The sequence below is a fragment of the Gobius niger genome, assembly GCF_951799975.1.
Source record: "Gobius niger genome assembly, chromosome: 23".
Lineage (NCBI taxonomy): Eukaryota > Metazoa > Chordata > Actinopteri > Gobiiformes > Gobiidae > Gobius > Gobius niger.
Genome location: NC_136874.1, coordinates 14,086,783 through 14,111,721, shown reverse-complemented (window position 1 = coordinate 14,111,721; position 24,939 = coordinate 14,086,783). Strand labels below are relative to the sequence as shown.

The window sequence follows — 24,939 nt, the reverse complement described above, 5'->3', positions numbered from 1 at the left end:
CACCTGGACATGCAAGTCGGTAAACAAATCAAAGGTTTCAATTCGAGTAAGGTATTGTTATAATGTAAAGGAAAATGTATAAATAACATCATTTTACTAAAGGCAGCTGGTGGTGTCCCGCAAGGATCAGTTTTAAGACCTATTGTTTACTACACACTACTTACCACAACATGTATGACATCAAGGCAGCATACATCGGAAGTCAATAGAGGGGAATGCACAATATAAATCGAAATAGAAATGAAACCTTCAACATTGCAAAGTGGGTTGCTAATCAATATGCTGCTGTTACCATGATGGAACGCTCCCGGTCACGCTACTGCTATGTTATGGCCTCACATAATAACACAAATCTTTAAATGATATAAAATCCCTTTAGAAACCGGTGCTGAAAAAAGGAGACATATTTTAATAATGTCTAATACAAATACATTCATATTACATTCAATTTTTGAAAATGTCATTTTAATAAAGCTTTGTCAGTTTCTATGCAGAGCCACCCATGGTATGGTCAGGAGCCACTCACATTCACGCCCACCAAGAGCATCCTACCCAATGACATAACAGCAGCATGGTCACAGGGGAAGCAAGCAATTATTTTTTTTAGGAACTGCAGCCCGATCTTAGTAAATATATGTACGGTATTAAAGTTTGGCCACAACAATCTAAAACAGGGGAACCATTTTTGGTCCTAACTCCTGCTGCAATACTTATAAGAAAACAAATGTGCACATTGGCCAAATAATGGTTTCATTAGCATGCTAGGCTAGCATACATAATTTTCCAATTACAGTGGGGAAAAAAAGTATTTGGCCAAAATCCAATAGAATGTCTATGTGAAACTGACCAAATACTTTTTTTCCCCACTGTACCTGTAAATTGTATGAAACCTCTGCTACATACTTGCACATTTGTGTAAAGTTTCAAGTTCATAAACAAAGCAAAATCACGACCTTTCTCTTAACAGCTCGTGGTGTACCACAAGGCTCAATCCTCGGGCCTTTGCAGTTCAGACACTTGACATATTGCTGTAATAAAAGATTAATGTTTTAAGTTAATAATCCAAGACAGGAAACCTTATTGAAATACTTACAATATAAATATACTCTTTATTTGTTTTTGCTCCATAAAGATTGGAGTTTTTTTTTTAATGACTTCGGGCCATGTGAGGAACACAATGTACAGATGGCATAGCAAACATAAAAGTACAATATTTACACCACTTTAAAAGAAACGTTGATAAACCTTTAAATCCATAATAGCTCATAAACATTACAGAAAATCTACTCCATATAATACAACGTCATGTACAAGTCCAGGGTTCGAAGCCCGGTGGCGTCTTGATGACCTTTGCGGTACAAATACAGTTTAAGAAAGTGCAATGAGAACATCTCTCTTTGCTTCAAGTGTTCAAATTCAAATACAGTCTGTGTGATGAGCACTTTGGGATCATGTAGAAAACAGAGGTCCAGTGGAGGCAGCAGTGAAGACAGGGCCGTTGTACAGACCTGGGCCGTCCACGGGAACCTGCAATCACATGGGAAACAGCAACGTCAAGACCAAGACCGACATTTTAAGCAGCACCTACAAGCATTAGTCTTCCTCTGTTGTGTGTAATAACAATAGCTGATCATTTTCTAGGCGGTTTTTAATGAATGAAGGTTTTTCTCTATGCTCTGCCAATGCTACAGTGAGTGTTACCTCTCCCAGAGCCTGCAGGGCGACAGTAGCAGCCATGGCCTTGGCGTGCTTCTTATTGGGACTGGGCGTCTGTGGTTGGTAGTCCACTCCATCAACTGTCACCTGAGCCACAAGGTTAGCATAAGAATCAAGTCACGTCAAAGCAAATACAGTGTTCTGCTGCACGAGTTAATCTAATAGAAAACTGAGAAAATGATCGAAGAAGTACCTTAAAGAGGAAGTTTTTGCGATGATCGGGTCCGCTGTGGCCCACCATGACGAAGTCCGGCTGCATGATCTTCTTCTTTGTGCACAGTTCTATCAGAGCGGAGACCGGGTGCTTCCCTGGACCACACGGAACACGTGAATACAAACGTCTCTCCGAGAATAATATTAAGCATTTGTGAAGATGGATTTTTCCTAGGATGAGCTACTTTATTTTCTATTTTTCAGATTCACACAGGCTCCATGTTAAAGTGCCTCGGTTATTTCAGTGACATAAGATCAATAAACATTAAATTAGATATGCATAGGCTTTCAGAGTAATGAAATGTAAGACTGGACTAGTTTGTGTGTTTACCCGTCTTACATTACAACATGAGAGAGAAGAAGCTTCAGTCCAGTTAACGATATTTCAAATCATTCAACAACTTAAACAAATATATGAATAGAAAAAACACATTTTGCTAGAATCCTGCTCTTTTACTTTATCTAGAAATGCTTGGATTAGGCATCTGTCGCCCTCTGCTGGCAACAGTTGGAAATGATTTTTCAGAATATTATTGCAAATTATCCAAACAAAACATGAGAGAATTGTGGAAAGCGAAGGAAAAGGAAATCTTTGACTGCACTTTTGCTCAGTGGCATAATTACTACTTTCAGTTCTTATTTGGTCAAAAGTAAATCAAAGTAGTTTAACCCAGCTACATTTTTGAAACAGTAAGATGTAACTACTAATACAGACTATATTACAATTTTAAAGTAACTTGCCCATCACTTACTGCCATTAGATTTGTAGTAAAAACCAATAATAAACTTTAGAACAAGTTTTTATTCATGTAGATAAGAAAACATTTTGTCATATTACGTAAATATAATGTTGGTGAAACCGTAGTCGACTGGGTGGATTTCTTACCCATGAGGTCCTTCGTGACGACCAGCCCTCCCGTCTGCTTCTGCGGCTTCTCTCCTTCGGCCACTAAACCTGGAAGCCCACACATCAGAGTTTCAACATGATTCTGTCAGCGCGGTGATGAACGACGGCCCGCTCAGCTCTGGTGATTGGACTGGTACCTTTGCGGTCCACTTTGAAGTCGATGATAATTGGCTCCACTGTGCCCTCCCTGTTCCTCCCCAGGCCCTCCCCGGTCTTCCAGCCCATCTTCCTCATGAGGAACTCCCCGACCCCCCCGGACACCGGAGCGGCCCTCAGGAACTGGTCCTAGAGGAAGACAGAGGGGAGGGTGATGGAAATGGGTTATTGGAAACTAAAGAAAGTTAGTGACCCACAATAAGTAAAAGATACAGCAAGTGCATGAACATTCTACTATTAAGACAGTCATTTTATTACAAACGGCTCAAAATATGTATTTGTTTAATACTACTACTTCAAAATCTCGTATCACGTCTCTCGCCCACCCCTATTGCCTCGGGAATATATTCATTTAGGGTCAGAGAGTCTATAATAATCACAGTTTAGTTGATCACTTTGGCCGAGGTAGGGGGTACTTAGAGTCAACAAACATGAAATCTAAAGAAATATGTAATCAGTCAAATACAAATAAATAACCTGACTTAATGTTGCTTTGAGTATTGTAATACACCTTGTTTTGTTTTTTTCTTACCTCAATTATTGAATTGAATGAGGAACTCTGTATTGTCGATGTGTGTTGTATAAATTACCCTTTGACTGTATAATGTCTTTTGAATGAGAATGGACCCCAGGAAGAGTGGTCTTTGCGTTGGTAAAGACTAATGGGGATCCTTAAATAAATAAATAAATACATAAATAAATGACAAATAAGGTTGGGAACAGAACCACTGACTATAATCTGACATTATTTGACTCTTATCCACTTCCTGGACAGAATAATAAATCCATTTCTTACCTTCTTGAGCCAGGCCTGAGGCCCGTTGGAGGACAGTTCTTCAGAGCTGAGGACCTGCGCTCCTGTGGAGCCAGTGAAGAGGCCTGGGATGGTGTTGGACTGGGCCCACGCGTCCACCTGGAGCACAGACCACATTAGACCCTGATCCTGAAGGTTTGTCCCACACTCGGCTCATGTGTGGAGTATTACCTGCTCTTGTGCCCGGCTGAGCATGCACATGGCACTGACGTCATAGGGATTCTCCGCCAGGCGTCGTTGAGCTTTGATCCGCTCGCTCACCGCTTGGGAGATGTCAACAGGCTGTAACATTTAAACAGTCAACATCAACGAGAGGGTTTCACAGTTAAAGCTGCTGAATCATGTTATGTCCCCTTCTGTTCAACACATTGCAACACTGTCCATTTAAGACCCAGCATCCTTTGCTTCCTAGTGCGCCATCAACCACACAGTCTGCAATTTCCCTGTGGATGAAACTTCAGTGCAAGTATCAGGAGATGTATGGCTTTACCACTCTTGTCTTTGAGGAGGAGTGAGCTGGGCGGGGTTTGGCAGAGCTTTCCAGTTATCGAGGGTTGTGACAGTTCATAGATATGTTGAAAAATAGCGGCTAAGTAGCAGGAAACTAAGAAAGACTTCATGACAATTGGAATAAATCAAGATAAAACAACCGTGTTAAAAGCTATCAGAAACTCATATAGTCCTTTTCCACAGTCACTACTACTACGATTTACCATAGAAGAGACAACACAGCCATCTCAGATTTCAAAGTGTAATGTAGTATGTGGTGATTTACTGCAGACCAGTAGCATTAGCATGCCTTCATAGTTCCGTCTTTTAGCTCAAACTTTCCTCTCATCTTTGGCTTTGCACTTTAAAACAACTTCACAAACTCAATAAAAAAGCAGTATTTGTCCACTGTGTCCACTTCCCTGGCTTTATATTTCAATAAAACTCTCAAAGTAGCCTCTGTATTGGTTGTTGCGGCTCGAGCCTCGTACCTGCAGCGGCGGCTCGGGGAACACGCTGTCATTCTCCACCACGGGCTCAGGCTCGACCGCCGCGGTCACGACGCTCTCTCCTGAAGACCTGACCGGTGTGGAACTCTTCTTGGGGTTCGACGTGCTTTTGTCGCTGCTGGTCTTCTCCACAGGGACCCATTCTCCGTACGCGCCCGGGGACTCGCCCTCCTACAGACACACACCACAGAGTCAAGAAGAAATGGTACTTCAGCTAGAAATGTTGGAAGAGTTAAGTTTTCAGGCAAACCTTTTTCCTGTGCTGGGATCCGGAGGAGACTGGGAACTCTTTGGCGATGCCTGCGTCACTCCGGGCGGCCGGGCGGACCGCCGTGTTCTGGGAGCGCCAACAATACAAAGGTTAATGTCATTGCAGTCAGTACTACCGTTACAGTAGTACCGTTACACTTTTTCAATACCGGTACTTTAACGACACTTGGTTTTCGATACCTATAATCAAATATTTGTCGTCTTTAACCAAAAAAAGGACAATACTGTGTAGAAGATCGGCAAATTTGCAATATTGGGTTCATCTCCAATGTCAAGAAATGTTTGATAAATGGGGAATAATTTAGGGGGAAATTGGGGGAAAATTGTAGCCTGGGAATCCCCAGACTGCTGTGTACACTCGAATCATTTTGAACTTCAGCCTGGGGACCAAGGCCAAAATCTTCACATGGACTTGGGGACCAATCCAATCACCAAACGACACATATGATAGACATTCAAAGCGCCCAATAAGCGGCTATGGACAATTGGTGGTCCCCAGACTAAATATAACTTGTGATATTTAGTCTGGTGATAGCCAGGCTAGGAAAATTGGGGGAAAAAAGGAAAAATATAAGTATTAAAACTGAGCAAAAATTAAGGAACCAAATTTGGAAAACGAGAAAAAAACGTGACAAAAAATGTGTTAAAAAAAAACTGGGGAAAATGGGGCAAACATACCAGACAGGTACACATCAACTCGTCTCAGCTCAGGTCAGAACATACCCCAGTATGGAAAAATGGTGGCCTGTTCCTTTAAAATGACAGTTTGCCTGGAGATATCGGCTTTTATCTGCGCTAGATCGGCCAGTAACTGATATTAGAAAATCGCTTGACCTCGACTGTTTAATAATGACTGCTTAGCTCTTACGTTGATGCTGAAGCGGATGGCCTTCTGCTCTCTCACCGCCGCCGCTCCGAACGGCTTCCCCTCGTCCTCTTCATCAGAGACGTGAGGAGCGGCCACCGGGAGCTCGCCTTTACTGTCCACAATCATCTTACATTTCTACGCACACACAAGACTGTTATTCACGTTTCCAACAGCTGCTCAGTGTGTTTTCTACGCACTTACGTCGGTGAACTCTTTGATGCTGTTGATGTTGGCCTGCTTCTCCACCTTCTTCTTCACCTCCTCCAGGGCAGAGCTGAGCGTGGCGTTGCCGGACGAGGGCTTGTTGGTCAGCGAGGGCAGGATGGCGTTGATGTTAGACAGGGCGGCGGTCATAGAGGCTGTGACGTGGACAGAAGAAGGAACCAATTTTACAATATATTATTACGAACAAAAGTAAAATGTTATTCCGTAACCAGGCGCTGCATCCATTTCCCTGCTGTTCCTCACCTGCGGTCATGCTGGCCATGGCCGGGTTCATGGCCATGGGCAGGGTGAGCGACGCGGCGGTGGACCTCAGGCTGGAGGGCACGGGCATCCCCGCTTTCACGCACATGGCCGCCGCGTTGGCCTTGGCGATCTCCAGCAGCTGCTCCTTATCTGAACACAAGAGCGTTACATCCATGAGCGCCGCGTTACAAGCGTCAGCGGGACAAAAAACCTAAACGCAGCCTGACCGAGCTCGCTGATGCGCTGGGGGCTGCCGGAGCCGCCGTGCTTCCGTCCCGGGGAGCGGTTTTTGCGGAGGATGAGCACGGGGGAGTGGCTGGGGTCCCTCCTCCAGCGGTCCCTCTGGCTGTACGCGCCCCTCTTCCGGTGGTCTTTGGACGCCGAGCGGCTCCGCGAGCGATTCGACTTCCGAGCCCTCGACCTGCACATGGGACACAGGAGAGAAACGCCTCATGACTGGGAACACAATCTTAATGCCTCCCCCTCCGCACGCTGTACACATGATCAGGAAAGTCATTTTGTCAGTAGCACCTTGACCGGGACCTCTTCTTCCTGGGGCTCCTGGTTGTGGAGCGGTGGCGGCGGCTGTTGGACCTGCTCCGGCTCTTGCTCTTCGATCTGCGGTGCCTCCTGGAGGACTTCTGCTCCTTCTTCTTCTGAGGCGAGCGGCTGCCTTTCCTTCGGTGCTTGGAGGGGGAGTCGGCAGGAGGTGCTGTAGAGGCAGGTTTGTCCTCTGGTATGGACTTGGCGGTTGCTGGCAGTGATGCACTTTGTCCTAAAAACAACACACATTACGACACTTATCACTTGTCTGATAGTTTACTCCTGGTATCCTTTACCTTCATGTTTTCCTGTCTCTTCTGTTTTATCTGCAATCCTTTCTCCCAGCTCAGACGGGACAGGCTCGGCTTGTGCCTCTCCCTGGCTCTGCCCTTCAGTGTTTTGTTCAGAGGATGTGGAGGGCAGCTCTGGAGTGCACAGGCGGTCAGTGGAGGAGGTCTGCACAGGGTCAGTCGGTTCACTGGACGGGGGCTTTATCTCTCGAGATCTAATCAAACGCATTCATGTGATATGAGCACAGTCGCTGTCGAAATCAATGAAAAAGCAGGGATAAACAACATAATGATCTTACAGTGTGGGGTTTGGAGAGAATGTGGAATAATGTTAAGTAAATCAGCAAATGTTTAGCTTGGTTTTGTGGCTGTTTTCACCCCAAAGTGTCATGCTTTGATTTGAAACAAGAGTGTTTTACCCGGACCTGGATCGTGTCCTGACCTTCCTGTGCTCTCGACTCTGGGACTCTCTCTTCACAACAGACGAAGGGGATCTGGACCTGGATCTCGTCTTCCTGTGTGTGGACTGCTGTTTCCTGTCCACCTTACCGGAGCTTTCCTGTAAAACATTGAAGATGACATTAGTTTCCTCACTGTGTGCTCTGAGCGTACAGCCCTGAAGGCACACCTGTTTGGGGATGATGTCTGGCAGCTGTGGGGGGTGGCTGGGCCCGTTGGTCCGGTCTCTTCTAGATCTTTCACTCTCTGAATCCGAATCTTTCTCTTTACTTTTCTTCCTTTTCTTCGACCTCTTGTCTTCATCTGGAGAGTGGTGCCTATGTCGGCTGGACGTCCGCTCATGGTCTGCAGCCACACAGTGTGTATTACAGATGCTAGCATGAATAAATCACATATACTAAATACATTATTTTCCAGACTATAAGTCGCTCCGGAGTATAAGTCGCACCAGCCTTGGAAACTACCTGGGCCTGGAGGCGTAACTGCACCATTGACAAGCCTCTCCCGGCAGCACGTTGTTCAAGCACCCACTTGCAGACTCGTTCCTCTAGCTGTGACCATCTAGCTTTTAGCCTGCGGTTAGCTTTTTTTGGTTTTCTTCATTCCAGTAAGCGTGACCACCGCTTTTCGCCAGTCCCTCACAACTTTCTTTCTGCTGCTCGATTACCATTTTTAAATCTTCAGTGGTACAGGAGTAGCAGATACTGGTACACAAGCGCCCTCTAGCGGCCGTCAGTATGAAAATAACAAACATTGAGTGATTATATATACTGATATATAAGTCACACCCGAGTATATTCGCACCCCAAACTATGAAAAAAAGTGTGACTTATAGTCTGAAAAATATGGTATATATGGAGGCAAAAATAAAGTAATAATAAGATCATCCACAAAGTGCGGTAAAATAGAGTGCTATTGTCTTGTTTTATTGTGTCAAATCAGTGGCCCGTCTCTGGTACAGGGTTAGGGTCAGACTCCTCGCTGCAGCAGCAGTCAGTAGTGTCTGGGTGAGACCAAACAGACAAGCTCCTAAAATAAATGTTATTCAATGAATAAAAATGTGCAACTTGCGTAAAATAGAATGAATGCATTGTAAATGTATATTGAGTTAGAATGGACTCTTTAACACATAGTACTGAATACACATGATCTTTTTATTAAGAAAACTAAAAATACATTCCACACATGGCAGGAACTTACCTCTTTCTTTACTCGCTTTTTTCTCTTTTGATCTGTCAAGAGAAAACAAAAACCCGATGAATTAGCTTGTGGTACTTTGTGGCTATGCTAGTTCTAATGACTGAAGTTGTGAGCGCCAGGATAATAATACCAGGAGTAATTTGGCATCCGCACAGTAAAGAGAAGATTACTGCGCAGTAAAGAGAAGATTACTGCGCGGATTTTTACTACTAAATCCACATTGTTTAATTTTGTGTAATTATACTTTGTAGTGGAACACTTCACGTAACCATATTTAAATAGGGAAAACGTGGAAGAGCTTGGTAGCTTCTATCTTGACCTGTTTTGGAGCTATAGAGGAGAGAGGGAGAGGCTAAATGCTAACGCCGTCTGCGCTGTGTTTACGTGACTGAAGGCACGGGTGAAGATCAGACAGGTCCTAAAGAACTCGTCAAAGCTCAGGTAAGAACATATCTCAGTATGTCAAAACGGTGGCCTATTCCTTTAAGAGCTGCAGGATGGAAATACTTCAGCGCCTTTATACCTGCTGTAGGCACTCAAACGCGCTTTACATCAAAGAGCCACTCACCCATTCACTCTCTCATTCATGCACCAGTTTACTCAGACACTGGAGGCGATGTGCGTGAAGTGTCTTGCCCAAGGACACAACAACGACTTTACTATTGCTACACCAACACTAAATGCACAGAATGAGAGTCCCATTTCTGTGCTTTGATTTTTCCTACCTGTGCTTCCTGTGCCTGTCCTCGTCCTCCGAGTCACTGCTGTCCCGCTCCTTCCCTTTGTTTTTCTTCTTCTTTTTACTCTTGTGTTTCTTGCTCTTCTTCTTGTGTTTCTTGTGGGGGCTGGAGCCGCGGGGACTGTGGCCTTTGCCTTTCTCCGGGGTCTTCCTGCACATTTCCTGGCGACTGGCCTCCTCCACGGCAGCTCTGCGAGGGAAGGTGGACGGTTAGATGGACGCGAGTGGCAACGCAAAGGAAAATAAATAAGTTTGAGTGGTTTTCTCTCGTACGGCCGTTCAACAGGGGAACTCGGCGGATTAGTTCGAAAGGATTTCTGAGAGTACGTGTGAAACAGACAATGCCTCCTGTGGTAAATAGACAATAAATAGGTCAAATAAGTGGTAATCAAAAGGCACTGCTGGGATTCGAACCCAGGATCTCCTGTTTACTAGACAGGCGCTTTAGACCTCTAAGCCACAGCGCCTCATTCACTTCATGATCAGGTTTATCCAGTTGTATTTGTGCTATTGTACCTTTTACCTGCCATGAGTCACTTTACAGTAGACCTACCCATGTCACTGTTGTTACACTGCACGGATGGGGGCCACAGGTGAAGCTCAAACATCTATCTCAAACTGCACAGTAATGCAGTTGTCAAAACAGACAATATTATAAACATGATCATTATTAATGGTAATACATTTTCACAGAGATAGCAGCAGATTAGTCAAATTAAAGGTTTCAGTAGACAGCTTTCCACGTTAGTCTGGTCCATCAGCTCACCACAACCAATGCAATATGCACACTGAACTGCCAGTGCGATTTTTCAGTAGCTTTGAATCGGGGGCTCGGTCAGAATTAAGCAAAAAATGTTGGTTATCCGTGGAAATTCCCAACAAGATTACACTCCGTGGGTGCATCGCGAGCTCCGGCACGTAACTGCGATTCAACTCAGCGCGACTTACGTTTGTCCTCCCTTTTGTTCTTCAATTTCTTTGATTTTGTTCAAAATAAAATCTTGGAAAATTTGCTCTATGTTGGCTGCCATGTTTTTTTCCTGTGCGTTTCCTATTAGCTTCCGTGTGGGAACAAGCGGGGCCGCGTCGGCGTTCCGCACAGCGGGGGGGCAAAGCAATGGCGGCAAATTTTGGAATCTCTGAAAAACTAGCCAAACATAGATCTGATAAATGGATGAACGAGTTTCGATATATATACAGTTGTAGTCGGATCTCCTTTTGATTTATGAGCAAATGCAATGCTAAACTAAAAGCAACATCCACCTGTGAGCGCCGGATAAATACCGCCATCTAGTGGATATGGATGGTCATTAACTCTTCGGTTTAGTGGTAACTTTCATTGATTCATTCTAATTCTATATTTAATATAAGTACATTTTGCTAGTTATTGAAAAATATAAAAATATGTAAAAACATTAATTAGCAGCATTTAAAACACTAGAAATGTATGTTTTTTCCAGTAGTTTTGGATCAGATAATAAGTAAGTAGCTCATTTGTTAATTTGCTAGCTACGTAACGAGCGCGTTCACATTAAGCTTTTTTCAGTTGTGTAGCATGTCTTAATTTGTCATTTTTGGTAATTTTCCATAGGTTCATGGCTGTGTGCCATGAGAATCTGTCGCAAGGTTGCAAGAATGCAGATAAGTATATTAAATACGTCTTAAATTACTATAGACAGAAAGAGAAACGTTCGTGTATTATGTTAACTCAACAGGGCCGTTCGTAGCCGGTTAGGCTAGTTAACCTGTTAACTGCCGCCCCCCCCCCCCCCCCCCCCCCCCCCCCCCCCCCCCCCCCCCCCCCCCCCCCACCCCCCGATCAGGGGAATAGGGTTCGGGTTAGTAAACCCTAATCCAGATATAATTAGGGCAAGAACGGCAAATGTAACGTAAGTTGTGTTTCACTCCCACAGATCTCACACATATTTCTAGAAACTAGAAGGTCTTGGCTTTCAAATTAGGTATCACACTGGCATGTAGGCTGTGAGCTCTCCAGTCAATATGCTTTGAGATTTGGATGTAAATAATTGTTTACCCCAACCTGAAGGTTGCAGTTAAGTGGTTAAAAAAAACATTCATATTTATTTATTCATTTCCATTTATATTTATATTTATATTTCTGTGTTTCCCTAGCACACATGCACTAACCCTTTTTCTGGATTTTCTTCACCCAAATAAGACAATATAAGATAAGCTGAGATAGCCTTTATTGATCTCACAATGGAGAAAAATTCACTTGTTACATTCAGCTCTCAGAAACACTCAGGGCACAAATAGCATTGGCAATTCACCAAATACTTCGAATAATATCCACTTTAGGAATTTCAATGTTATCGGGACATTTTTGGCTAAATAATCGACTTACTTTACATAAACACAACACAAAAAATAATATAAACTGGTAAATTTAGTATCAGTGCATTTTTATGAAGTCAAACTAAAGATGGAACCCACATTTATTTCCTTAATATTGTTATTATTATATGAGTGAAATATTAGAGAAACAAAATGGGGTAAAAAAGAAAAAAAGATCTAAAACTTGGATCTCCGATACTTTCATTTTTCCAATACCAATTACCTACACTTTTTTCCCTGATACCATACTGGTAATGTTTAAGAGTTCCCAGCCTCTGACATATAGATGTTTTCTCCCCCGTGGTGGGTTTCCTCAGTGCTCCTGTTTCACCCTCAAACTAAGACACACACAATCGGCTAATCCTCGGTTGAAGCTCCCGACCAAACCTAAATGAAGATCTGTTGATAGGTCCCCGGGGCGGCTCTGCGGTGGGTCCACTGCTCCACCGCTCCTGACAGGTTTCCCTGAGGCGCTGGCAGAAGGAAGACTCAAATTACCTTATGGGGACAATAAACACGGTCACTGAAGTAAGTACGTACACAGTCATTACAGGAGAATGAATGGAAGAACGCTGCATGTAATAAACAATTGCTTTTATTCTACAGGCTAATGTTTCCCCAAAGCATCGTTGCGTCCTGGCAGTGTTATTGTGACGATGTAGACGTAGGAGGGGTTGAGGTTGTAGAGGTAAGTAAGTAATGAATTAAGTGCTTTATTTGTCATTGTCAATTTCACGTTGAAATTGCGCTCAGGTGTGGGGTTACTCCTGAGCCGCGACGCCATCATGGGCCAACCTGAGCAGCATGTTTTAGGACTGAAACGGTGCACCACCTCCTGGGTTTGTCCCTGTTTCAGAGCGTGGTGTCCCGCACTGGTGGTCAGCTCCTCCACCTCCTCCTACGCAGCTCCCTCCGCTCCAACACAGTCTTTCCCCAATATTCTCCTCGTTTGTCCCTCTTTTGTTTCCTGTAGCGCCTCTCGTGACGCCTCCACTGTGCTGCAGGTGTGGGGGCTCTTGGTGCCTCTTCACTGTTTCAGAAGGAGAAATGTGTGTGTGTGTCACATGTCTTTAGCTCACAAGCTAGCTGTTTGTCCACTTTTAAAAAGCTGTGACGTGTTAACAAGCAGCAACCTCCCTCTCTCTTGGTACAGCTGAGTTTTTTTGCGTTTTTCTGTGAATTGCACTTGTGGTTTCTGTGCTTCACATTATTTTAATGGATGCTTTTGTACAGCCACACAAGCCTTCTATCCCAATTATTGATCCGGCTAATGTAGTGGAGCTGACCAGTGCAGGACACCACGCTTTGAAACTGGGACAAACCCAGGAGGAGCTGCACCGTTTCAGAGGATCAGAGGAGACTGAAGGCAGCCTGACAGGTTTCCTCTGGGTGCAACGCTCAGAGTGGCCCACAGTGCTGAAGCGGCTCAGTGGCAGCGGCTCAGGACTAACACCTGAACACAGTTTCGTTTTACGCTTGTACAATGACAAATGAAGCACTTACTTACTTACCTTCTTCAGGACCATGATGTCTCTCTGCAGTAAAACAAAATCCGCAGAACCCGCACAAAAACACAGCAAAGACGTTCAAAACAATGTGAAACACAGAAACTAAATAAGGTGAATAATTATATATTTCTGCAGTGTTCATTTTGACAACATATTTTAATTTAGTTTTAGTCTTAGTCTTTTGACGAAAATGTAGTTCGATTTTAGTCTAGTTTTAGTCAAAAAAATATCTTCAATTTTAGTCTAGTTTTAGTCGACTAAATTTAAGACGAATTTAGTCAACTTTGCATTTATAATATTCATTATAATCATATTTAATGTTGTTCCTCTGCTTCATGGAGCTGCTCCACATGAACAAAGCTCAGAGCTGATCCTTTGGCAGAGAATTTAAATGATCTGAGGCTCTTTCAGAATAGAAGTTTGGATGATTTTAGTCTCTCCTTTTCATTTTTATTTAGTCTTATTTTAGTCGACTAAAATATCTGGACATTTTAGTCACAGTTTTAGTCTCATGAGAAACTTTTAATTTAGTTTTAGTCCAATTTTAGTTGGAAAAAATAACACTTTGACTAAAATTAAGACGAAATTAACACTGTATTTCTGAATATTTCACCATAAAAATGAAATGAACTAAAAATCAAATGAAGTTAAATGAGTTAAATACCTACATTACTAAGTAGAAGTACAGGTTATGTGGTATAAAAGTACTCCAGGAAGTACACCGTCACTTGTGCGTGTGCCGCATTTCTCCCTCCTCCAACCTGTTTTTGACATGTCCCCCGATCCCAGTGCAAATGGTACGACCCTGCCGGACCCCCGTCTCCCTCCTCCCTCCCCTCCCTCCCTCCTCCGGCCTGAGTCACATGTCCCCCCCCCCCCACACCTCCCCCAGAGCCTCTGAATGAATGGAAATAAAGGCCGACTCATTCAGAAGAGAGAGGGAGAGACAGGGAGAGGAGCACAGCCACGCATTCCAGCCTATTCAGACCGGCAGTGCAGCGCTCAGGCAGGTTTTATTTTACTTTCTTTATCCGGAGCGGGTCTGCACCACCGGGACCGGAACGCTGCAGCAAGTAAGTCCTACTCCCTTCCCTTGCATGAGTTCATTTTTGTTTTTTTACTGTGGGATCAACAGTTTTAAATGCCTGTCCGTAATTTACTGCCACTCGAAAAAAGCTCTTTGCGACTTTGAAGTGCCTCGCTCATCCCTCCACCTCTCGCCTCCCCAGGGGCCAAACTGTGGGAGAGAAAATGAGGAGCCCGGCGCTGCTTCCCCTGGTGCTCCTGGTTTGGGAGATTCGAGCCCAAGAAAGAGGTCAGTGGCTTTGTGAATGAGACTATTTTCAAACGCTGCATTTTTTTCCCTCGGCTTTGAAAAGAGTCGGTGTAAGCCGGGTTGACTTAGCATCAAGGCAAGTGCTATTTCTGGGCATCCCCGTCCCGTCCCGGGCCAATGGGACGCGCTCTCGCTGCACGTTCACATGGTTTCACACAATGCTGGGCAATGCGGGGCTAGCAGGTTAGCAATGGGACTTTATTTACCCTGTTCAGGAGGTGCTCAGTTGTGTTTTCGGGCTCAAATTTAGAATATTTCTGGCATTCAAAGCATGTTTAGCTGTTACTGAAGCCTTTGTTGTCAGGATGTTGGCTTTGAAAGTGTTTTTTCCTTATTATTATGTGTATTATATGGTAATGTCATTGTAGTGCTATGTGTGGAAACTCATTTGCACTTACGTTTGCAATTTCCATTCAATTGCGACTGCACATGTACTTTAAAGTCATTGCTATGAAAGATACACGACTGATAACTCCTAAGTTATCCTTGCACAAGCCCGAGGTCCCCCACTTTCCACTCAGGACTTAATTCTCATCAACGAAAGGCACATTCTTCTGACCCCCTTGTAAGTCCTGAACAGAGGGCTCATGGGGAGATAACAGGCTGGTGCTAATTTGTTTTCTCCTCTTCTTCTTTCAAAACACTTAACCACGTCAGAGAGGGAAAGAGAATGAATGAGAATGAAAGGAGAATGCAAGGTTGAGGACTTGTGTTTCATTTAGAGCTGCGAGGTTCATCACAATCGAACTGAAATGGTTGTACGTTGCAAAGTTTACAATTAAAGTATATGGTGTACTGTATACTTTATACCTGGTATTTGCTGCTGTTGTACCTGAATTGCCTTGATGTCTGTGTTATGTCTTATGTATGGAGGGTATGCATGTGATGTCACAAATGAGCGGCAGGTTTGCATTGTTCAGTTATTTTGAATGAAAATGATGATTTACCACAATTTAATAAAACTCTCTTTGTAGAAACACTGCCTGAGCAAAAACAAACCCCTTTGCCTTTGAGTACAGCACCATTCGCCGTGGCCTTGTTTCAATAAGACTCTGCAAAGTCCAATGTTACGTTCATTTTTCACCAAGATCTTGTATTGGTGATGGGAGAGTGTGACCACTGTGCAAAGCCTTCTCCAGCACATCACAAAGATTCTCAATGGGGTTAAGATCTGGACTCTGTGGTGGCCGACCCATCTCATGCTCCCTGAACCACTCTGAAGAGGATACGTTAAAACAAAACCCATACTTGAGTTAAAGGGGCTGGATGCAAGTTGGCCATTTTATACTCACTACTGCCACCTCAGGCCATATGTGTAACTGCACCTTCTATATTAAGCTCGTGCATGACGGCAATTCGGGCCGAAGTGACACCTTTCTGAGTGACAGTACAGGATTTTAGAGGCAGTTGTGGTGAACAGGTCTGAGCTCATTCTACACATTAGGACATGGCTGGAACATGTAGGGGGAGGAAAATACTTAATTTTAACATTTTTAAACTCTCTATAGTCCCTTTAACTGTGCTTCAGCCAGTGCAGGAGCATGGACCCTCCAGCCTTTCAAGCAACGGTTGCCATGTGATACACGTTTAGCCTAATTGAAGGCCATGTGACCTTTGCTCTGCCCGATCCCGTCAGGTCTCGGAGGCTAAGCAGGGCCTGGTTGGTTCTTAGATGTGGGGCCGCGGGGAACACTGGGAAGCCTGGGTGTGTGCAGTGTTTGGTGGTGTTCGAAGGGTCTGATGTTTCAGAATCTCAGTCCTGTTTTTTCGTCAGTGTAGGAGGTGACCTCAGGAAAAAGCGGATTATGGTTATTGCCCGTGTGTGTTTAGCTTTACATAAAACGACAACATGACACAAAACCAGGGTTTTCACCGGGCATAAAAAAGCATTAAAAGTCATTGCATGAATTGTGCCAAAATCAAGGTCTTAAATGTCATTAAAAAACATTAAATTGGATTCAAACTGGCATTAAATCTAAATTTATTGGAAAATATGACTCAACAATGCTCAACAATTTGTATTTGCATTTGAAAATACCAAACTCATGGCCAAAAAACGATTCAGTTGCCGGTTTTGTCCAATTCTCTTTCCTCTGTTTGATTAAATGTTTGCAAATCTAAAAACAAATATGCCTTTCTGACATTAAAACATAGTATCTGGGCATTAAAAAGCAATAACATTTGATTTGCATCTATCTTTATAAATCCTTAAAACTCTGTTAGCTTCATTTATGGTTATGCTAACTTAGCCTAGCCACTGATTAGCTCCGTTTTGAACGACCGCTAACGCGCGGGTTTACTGCTTCATAATGAAGGTCTTTGCTCTAGATAAAAGACTCTGTTATTAGCTTTTGAGATGAGAATTTCTGTGGTGGATTTTGAGCTTTGAGGTTTATTTCTCATCGTCAAAGTTTTTGCCAGAGGATTATTTTGCTGTTTGAAACCAAATAAAAAAGTAATGATATGAACTAACGCATAAAGAAATAAAACCTAAAGTTGACAGACTGCCTGCACTTTCCCGACAGCACTTCTTCAGCTCAATGATTTACACAGCTTGAACTTTAACCCCCACTTCAAGTCCAAAAACTTCATCCAATTAGGCCCCAGTGCACCCTTGGCTCCTCTGCGACGGTGGAGGGGGGGGGGAGTGCCCGTAGGTGCTGACGGCCCCCGGTGCATTGTGGGTACTGTTTGTTGTGATAAGGCTCACACCCTTCCTCCGGATAATGGCCCTCCCGGAGTGAACCCCTGTCATTATCAGGCCCCGCTGTCCCGTTCGGAGACCCCCCGTCACCACCACACACACACACACACACACGGCCCAAAGAAAGTAGAGGAGGGCAGTACAGTCGGGGGCCCCGAGGGGAGGGAGGTTAATAAACGGCGTCAACAAAAGGCAAGTAGACCACACAAAGGTCTTCACGCGGGCCACGGGCGCAGCTGAGCACACAGGACGGAGAGGGGGGACACATGCAGAGGACGTCCCCCCCATGAGGTCAGTTTGGACAGATGGAGGGGCCGGTGACATTGAGCTCTGACAGTGAGGAGCAGGACGCCTTTTTGGACATGTGGTTCCACCGAAACTACAGTGTGGAGATAGATACAGACGGCAACTCGTCATCGAAGGGGGCGTGGCCTCGCCGAGGGGGAAATAGAATCTTTAGGGAAACTCAATTTTCCCTCTTTTTAGCCATTTTCTGATGGAATATGAACTTATTTATCTCATACAAATAAAGTCAAGTGTAAATCGGGCCCATATGGATAATTTCTCACAGCAGATTGTTCAGTAGAAGTGAAATAACGGCAGTTGTAGCTAGCTCTAGTTAACCGATAGCATTAGCCCGATGCTAACATGTGTCATTATGTTAGCATTCTCTGTTTTTTATGTATTTATAGGCTGTTGAACCACTTTGCTCCTCCCCATGTCTTTGTATCTTTATTTAGTAGAAAACTATATTCATAATTCAGCATTTGTTAAAGTAGTTTTTGAATAATTAGAGAAAGTTTAGATTTTTTCAAAATTGTTTTCCCCCTTAACTGTTTTCAAACATGACCATATATGGACGAATCCAGAGATGCCGTCTGTATCTATAGATTCTATCAATTCCTTCATAGCTGTATTGGGTTTTGCCACTGGCTCCATTGAAGGTCAGATTGGAGTAAAGCCCTCCATTGCCGTGTATGCTCAGCTGCATCTTTAAAATAACTAAAAACAATGCTATGAAACTGATAACATTATCTTCTTTCCTCTCTGGAATGAAAACAAACAAACCCTCAGCCTCCTCCTGCCGTGCAGCATTTACATACTAATTAGGCAAAGGCTTTTTTAACAGATGTCCTGACTTCCTGACCTGCCAGCCTGAACCCTATAGATGCACCTCATGGCATTCACTTGAAGGTCGTAGTCATAGCAACACACTGTAAAAGAGATGTGGAACAATGTATGAGTTTAGTTAGAACTTTCTTCGCTTTTCTCAAAGTGAAGCAGATAAATGGCCGACGTTGATTACTGTAAGGGCACTCAGAAGAGCTTAGTCGACTCAAAGTCAGGCTCTTAGGTTTTGAACTCCATGATTGTCCCATGAAAAGCCCCCAACAGATTTGGGTCATGGCATTTGGATGGAAAAAAGCTGTGAAAATAGCAACAGAACTGAGACGAAAATGAGACGAAAACAATGATGGAAATGTGACAAAAAAGTGAGAAAACATTGACAAAAAAGTGACGAAAAATGGATGAAAAAGAGGCAAAAATGTCACAAGAAATTGACAAAAAATGACCAAAAAAATGACAAAAATGTTGCAAAATGTGACAAAAAAATTACAAAAATACGAGAAAAAAAATTGATGAAAATGTGACAAAAAAAATTACAAAAATGTGACCAAAAATGACCAAAATGTAACAAAAAAACGACAAAAAATTGACGAAAAAATGACAAAAAATTGGACAAAAAAATTACAAAAATGTGATAAAAATTTGACAAAAAAATGACAAAAATGTAACAAAAAAATGACCAAAAATTGATGAAAATGTGATGAAAAAATTACAAAAATGTGATAAAAAATTGACAAAACATTACAAAAAAATTACAAAAAATGTGACCAAAATGTGATAAAAAATTGACGAAAAAATGACAAAAATGTGACAAAAAATGACAAAAAGGTGACAAATAAAGTTACAAAAATGAGTTGAATACCCAACAAAAAAATGTTGGAAAAAAAATGTGATGACGTGAGGAAAAAGATCCTCTCGGTTCAGGCGGGGGTTAAGAGGTTAAAGTTTGGCAGACTGTGTTTTAACCCAACGTTGAAGCCTCCATCATTCATTGTCCACCCCACACCCGCCCACCTGCCTGAGCCTCTGTAATTACCCCTCTCTTGTTTCTTCCTGCCCCCCTGCCCTCCTGACCGCCTCCCCTCAGGCCTCTTCCCCGCCATCCTGAACCTGGCGTCCAACGCGGAGATCAGCGCCAACGCCACCTGCGGGCACCCCCAGCCCGAGGTCTACTGCAAACTGGTGGAGCACGTCCCGGGCCGGAGGATCAAGAACCCCCACTGCCCGCGATGCGACAGCGGCTCGGCCTCGCACAAAGGTAACGGGCGCCACATCTTCATGGTGAGGCGAAAACCCAGAGTGCGGTCTGGGCCTCGGTAGATTAGCTCTCTCTTGTTCCCTTCAGCCGCTACACAAAGAGTGAAGTCCAGTTAAAAGGCTTAATCCGTCTAATGAGCGGGTTCAGATTAGCCGTAACATGTAACAGCCCTGGGAGAATTTCCCATGTGCCCCTGCTGCGAGGACAAGCGGCCCCCTCACAAAGGTTACTATGCACACAGACACTCACACACTGCACTTACAGGCCCCAAAACGACTGCGCAAACTTCCCTTTACCCGCTTTACTAACTCCTTCTTTCTCTCGGTAATTGAACGTGCTGTGGACTGACTTTATGGGTTGAAGGACGGGATTGTATTTATGTATAAATTGTCCGGCGTGTGTTTTCAGAGCGACACCCCATCACCAACGCCATCGACGGGACCAACCAGTGGTGGCAGAGTCCCAGCATCAAGAACGGCCGGCAGTTCCACTGGGTCACCATCACCCTGGACCTCAAACAGGTCACTGTGCAGCACGGGTTACTCAGGAATAAGCAGCAGCTGTGGGAAGTCGGTGTTAATTTCGTCGACTAAAATATTTAGTCTTAATTTTAGTCAAAGTGATATTTTTGACGACTAAAATTGGACTAAAACTAAATTAAAAGTTTCTCATGAGACTAAAACTATGACTAAAATGTCCAGATATTTTAGTCGACTAAAATAAGACTAAATAAAAATGAAAAGGAGAGACTAAAATCATCCAAACTACTATTCACCGTCTGAAAGAGCCTCAGATCATGTAAATTCACTGCCAAAGGATCAGCTCTGAGCTTTATTCATGTGGAGCAGCTCCATGAAGTCGAGGACCTTGATTAAATATGATTATGATGAATATTATCAATGCAAAGTCGACTAAATTCGTCTTAAATTTAGTCGACTAGATTGACATGCAATTTTTGTCGACTAAAACTAGACTAAAATTGAAAAGTTTTTTTTGACTAAATCTCGACTAAAATTAAATTACATTTTAGTCAAAAGACTAAGACTAAAACTAAAATAAAATATGTTGTCAAAATTAACACTGTGGGAAGTAAAGCTAAACATAAACATTGCAGGTTTTATCATAAAACACAAAACATAGACTAGACATAGACTCCTGTGGCTTTCAAAATAGAGAGTGGGAAAGAGAACCTAATTTATTCATAGAGGGATATTAAGCACAATAGACTTTTCTAGAGCTTTTTACTATGTTATAATGCTCATCAAAAACATACCTGGTGTTGCATTTCAAGTCGCTTGCGCATCTTTGAGTAATCATTGGTTCTGGCTATTCTTTGCACCGTGGCGACAGCTCCCAAAAGCTCCTTGTGACGTCCTACATATCCAGGAAATACTTCCCTCCGCTCTTGCTAGGTTTAATCCTCTCATCACTGAGTAAAAACACTTACCAGAGGAGCTTCGGGGAGCAAGAGGTGGGGTGGTGGGAGGGGCTAATGAAAATCAGGAAGTTGAACATCTGGATATTTTGTTGTAGATCAATACGACATTTTCTAACCAACAAAATGATAAAGATGTGTTTGACATCATTATGAAATACTTACAAAAAGCATAATACCCAGCTTTAAATCTAGCAGGTGTATCTCCATGGAAACGAGCTAGGGATGTCCCGCTCCCATCAAAGGTCTGAGGAGAAGTGAGATTGTTCACACTAAAGACCTATGTTTTAAGGAATGTTTCACCAAAATAACATTTCACTTTATGCTGGAATTTCAATCTAGTTATAGGGAAGTATGTCACACAGTGTTGCTTTAAATATCACAAGAAATCTGTATGAAGAGCTACATTTTACATTACAAGTACATTTTTCAATGGTTTATCGATACTACAATTATTTAATGTATTTTTGTCGTAGGTTTATGGGACTTAGACTCTCTTTTTACCTTTCAAAGTAGGAAACCATGTGACCTGAACCTGAACCTTTGATAGTGTTCCTTCCCTGGAGCCATTCTAAAACTAAAGCCGCCTCATGCTTTCCAGGATGAGTCGGCGCATGAACCCGTCTGAAACTGTAACCCCAGCTGGTTCAGGTTCAGACAGCAGACTGAGCGAACAGCCTTGGGCGCCCGATGCCGTCACTGGCTGTGGAAGTGTTCAGATATCACGTGCCTCGGGTTGTGTCTGCGCCGGAGTGTGTGAGCTGAGTGTGCAGCCTTGAGCGCTAACGCAGACCAAACATACTGGGAATTAAAGCCAGTGCGCGATACTCTTCTATTCACTGTTCAAACCATCGCACACATGGATCATTCATGTTCCCTGGCAGGGGCTTGCTTCTTGATCTTGATCTGTAAAACATCTAAAACAACCTGTCTCACCATGTTAAGTTTAAAGGATACAATTAGCCTAACTTTAGATCATTTCTCTTTCCAGATTTTCCAAGTGGCTTACATCATCATCAAAGCAGCCAACTCTCCTCGGCCAGGTCAGTCCAAACGCTCGCCTTTGTAAATGTTTTTTTTGGATGAAAACCTTGCACTAAATCCTGCTATCCCACAGGTAACTGGATCCTGGAGCGCTCCCTGGACGGGGCGAGGTTCGAGCCGTGGCAGTTCTACACCATCAGCGACAGCGAGTGCCTGACGCGCTACAACGTCACCCCGCGCCTGGGACCGCCCACCTACAAGAGCGACACGGAGGTCATCTGCACGTCCTACTACAGCCGCCTCAACCCGCTGGAGCACGGAGAGGTCAGGACGGGCTCACAGGGGCAAACGGCAGGGAAAAGACGGGCACAGTCGGGATAGAGAGTGAAGGGTTAGCAAGAGTTTGAATAAAGAGGGGCGGGACTAGGACGATTAAGCTAACCCCTCCCAATGGTCTATAATTAGTCCGCTTGTGAGAAGAAAGCTTTAGCGTATTTTTTTTAATCATTTTCCCATTTTTTCCCAACTAATTTTTGCTCATTTTTATTACTAACATTTTCCCTTTTTTCCTTACATTTTTCTCAATTTTTTACCCAATTGAATCACAATTTTTACCTTATTTTTGCCCAATTTTGCTCCCCAAATTATTCCCCATTTTTCACACACATTGGAGATGAACCCGTAAATGTGCAGATCTTTCACACATTATCCTCTTAACCTCTTAACTCCCACCTGAACCGAGAGCATTTTCTCCAGTTTGGCTTTACCCCAGTCCAAAAGCTTCTGGAAAAAAGCTGTGAAAATAGCAACAAAACTGAGACGAAAACAATGATGGAAATGTGACCAAAAAGTGACAAAACATTGACAAAAAAGTGAGGAAAAATTGATGAAAAAGTGGCAAAAATGTCACAAGAAATTGACAAAATATTGACGAAAAATGACGAAAATGTGACCAAAAAAATGACAAAAAATTGACAAAAAACGACAAAAAATTGGCAAAAAATGACAAGAAAATGATTAAAACAATTGACGAAAAAATGACAAAAATATGACAAAAAATGACAAAAATATGACAAAAAATGACAAAAATGTGACCAAATGTTACAAAAAAATACAAAAATGTGATTAAAATTTGACAAAACAATTACAAACATTTGACAAAAAATGATAAAAAAGGACAAAAAAGGACAAAAATGTGACAAAAAAGACAAAAAAAAAGGACAAAAATTTGACAAAAAATTGATTTAAAAAAATGATGAAAAAATGACAAAAATTTGACAAAAAAATGATGAAAAAAATGATGAAAAAATGTGACAAAAAATGACAAAAAAAAATTAAAAACGAGTTTAAGATTAAAAGAACCTCACCCATCGCGTTCTGCCGGCAGATCCACACGTCTCTGATCAACGGGCGCCCCGGGGCGGACGACCTGACCTCCGACCTCCTGAACTTCACCTCGGCGCGCTACATCCGGCTGAGGCTGCAGCGAATCCGGACGCTCAACGCCGACCTCATGACCCTGATCACGCACGACCCCATCGTCACGCGAAGGGTAAGGACTCCGGACAGGGACTCCAATCGCTTCAGTGTTTACACGCGTGACCGTTTTTTGTCCTCCAGTATTTCTACTCCATCAAAGACATCTCCATCGGCGGCATGTGCATTTGTTACGGACACGCCCAGAGCTGCCCCCTGGACCCGGTCACGCAGGTCAGTACGGACTCAAATACTACAAGTACTACCATTACTGCGGCTGCTTATAAGTAAGGCTGACATGTTTCTGCCGCGCTCTGTAGAAACTGCACTGCGTCTGCGAGCACAACACGTGCGGCGAGAACTGCAACGAGTGCTGTCCCGGGTACCACCAGCTGCCGTGGCAACCGGGCACCATCACCGAGGGCAACACCTGCGAGAGTAAGGGCTCGTCGGTCAAGTCGAGTAAGAAAAAAAAAGTCCACTGATGTTTTTGATGTGTGGTTTTGACAGAGTGTAACTGCCACAACAAGGCGGACGACTGCTTCTACAATCAGACCGTGGCGGAGCTGCGGCAGAGCCTGGACTCGGCCGGGCTGCGGCGAGGGGGCGGGGTCTGTGTGGGCTGCTCGCAGAACACCGCCGGGATCAACTGCGAGACGTGCGTGGACGGGCTCTACCGACCACACGGGGTGAGGAGAAATAATACGGCCACAATCCAGGGGGCAAGGATCGCAGTGTTTTTATAGTGTTAAGGTTTTCCATGTTAACCTCTTAACCCCCACCTGAACTGACCACGTTTTCTCCAGTTTGGGAGAAATGAGACAAAACTGTGGCGAAAACGCAACAAAAAAAGCGATGAAAAAGTGACAGAAAAGTCACAAAAACACAACTATGCAGTGACACAAAAAGCGATAAGAAGGAGACAGAAACCCTAAAAAAGACAAAGACAAAAAAGTGACAAAAATGCAACAATAAAGTGACAGATGAGTGAAAAACATCATTGTTGATACATTTTGTAGCTTTCAAATTAAAGCCACACTTGCGTAACATTTCAACCAATAAATAAGATTAAATTCCAAATATTTTTAGGCCTAAATCTGTGTGTTTGCTGTGA

The 24,939-nt window shown here is 43.4% G+C and overlaps 3 protein-coding genes across 3 annotated transcripts in view; 1 reads left to right on the top strand and 2 right to left on the bottom strand.

Moving 5' to 3' along the window:
- The window catches only part of LOC306981815 (SLAIN motif-containing protein 1-like), a gene marked incomplete at its 5' end in the record, with an annotated part of 310,788 nt that overhangs the window by 241,960 nt on the left and 43,889 nt on the right, over window positions 1-24,939 (bottom strand). The gene's annotated exons all lie outside the window — the stretch shown is intronic.
- Window positions 1,136-10,693, bottom strand: sonb (SON DNA and RNA binding protein b). Its single transcript, XM_079581521.1, has 20 exons — window positions 10,590-10,693; window positions 9,628-9,831; window positions 8,903-8,934; window positions 7,872-8,047; window positions 7,669-7,802; window positions 7,250-7,458; window positions 6,942-7,185; window positions 6,638-6,831; window positions 6,411-6,560; window positions 6,144-6,301; window positions 5,943-6,077; window positions 5,055-5,141; window positions 4,787-4,975; window positions 3,978-4,088; window positions 3,789-3,905; window positions 2,974-3,121; window positions 2,816-2,884; window positions 1,910-2,025; window positions 1,702-1,803; window positions 1,136-1,527 (listed from the first exon to the last, which is right to left on the bottom strand). Exons 1-20 carry the CDS (start codon window positions 10,670-10,672, stop codon window positions 1,450-1,452), a joined length of 2,736 nt encoding a protein of 911 aa, XP_079437647.1. The 5' UTR covers window positions 10,673-10,693; the 3' UTR covers window positions 1,136-1,449.
- Window positions 14,454-24,939, top strand: part of lama1 (laminin, alpha 1) — a gene marked incomplete at its 3' end in the record, with an annotated part of 34,540 nt that continues 24,054 nt past the window's right edge. The window contains exons 1-10 of the mRNA XM_079581746.1: window positions 14,454-14,577; window positions 14,734-14,819; window positions 19,760-19,930; window positions 20,339-20,451; window positions 22,357-22,408; window positions 22,483-22,673; window positions 23,737-23,901; window positions 23,970-24,059; window positions 24,146-24,263; window positions 24,336-24,514. Of these exons, the coding sequence (XP_079437872.1) occupies window positions 14,756-14,819; window positions 19,760-19,930; window positions 20,339-20,451; window positions 22,357-22,408; window positions 22,483-22,673; window positions 23,737-23,901; window positions 23,970-24,059; window positions 24,146-24,263; window positions 24,336-24,514 (1,143 nt within the window). The 5' untranslated portion in view covers window positions 14,454-14,577; window positions 14,734-14,755. The remainder of the gene's footprint in view (window positions 14,578-14,733; window positions 14,820-19,759; window positions 19,931-20,338; window positions 20,452-22,356; window positions 22,409-22,482; window positions 22,674-23,736; window positions 23,902-23,969; window positions 24,060-24,145; window positions 24,264-24,335; window positions 24,515-24,939) is intronic.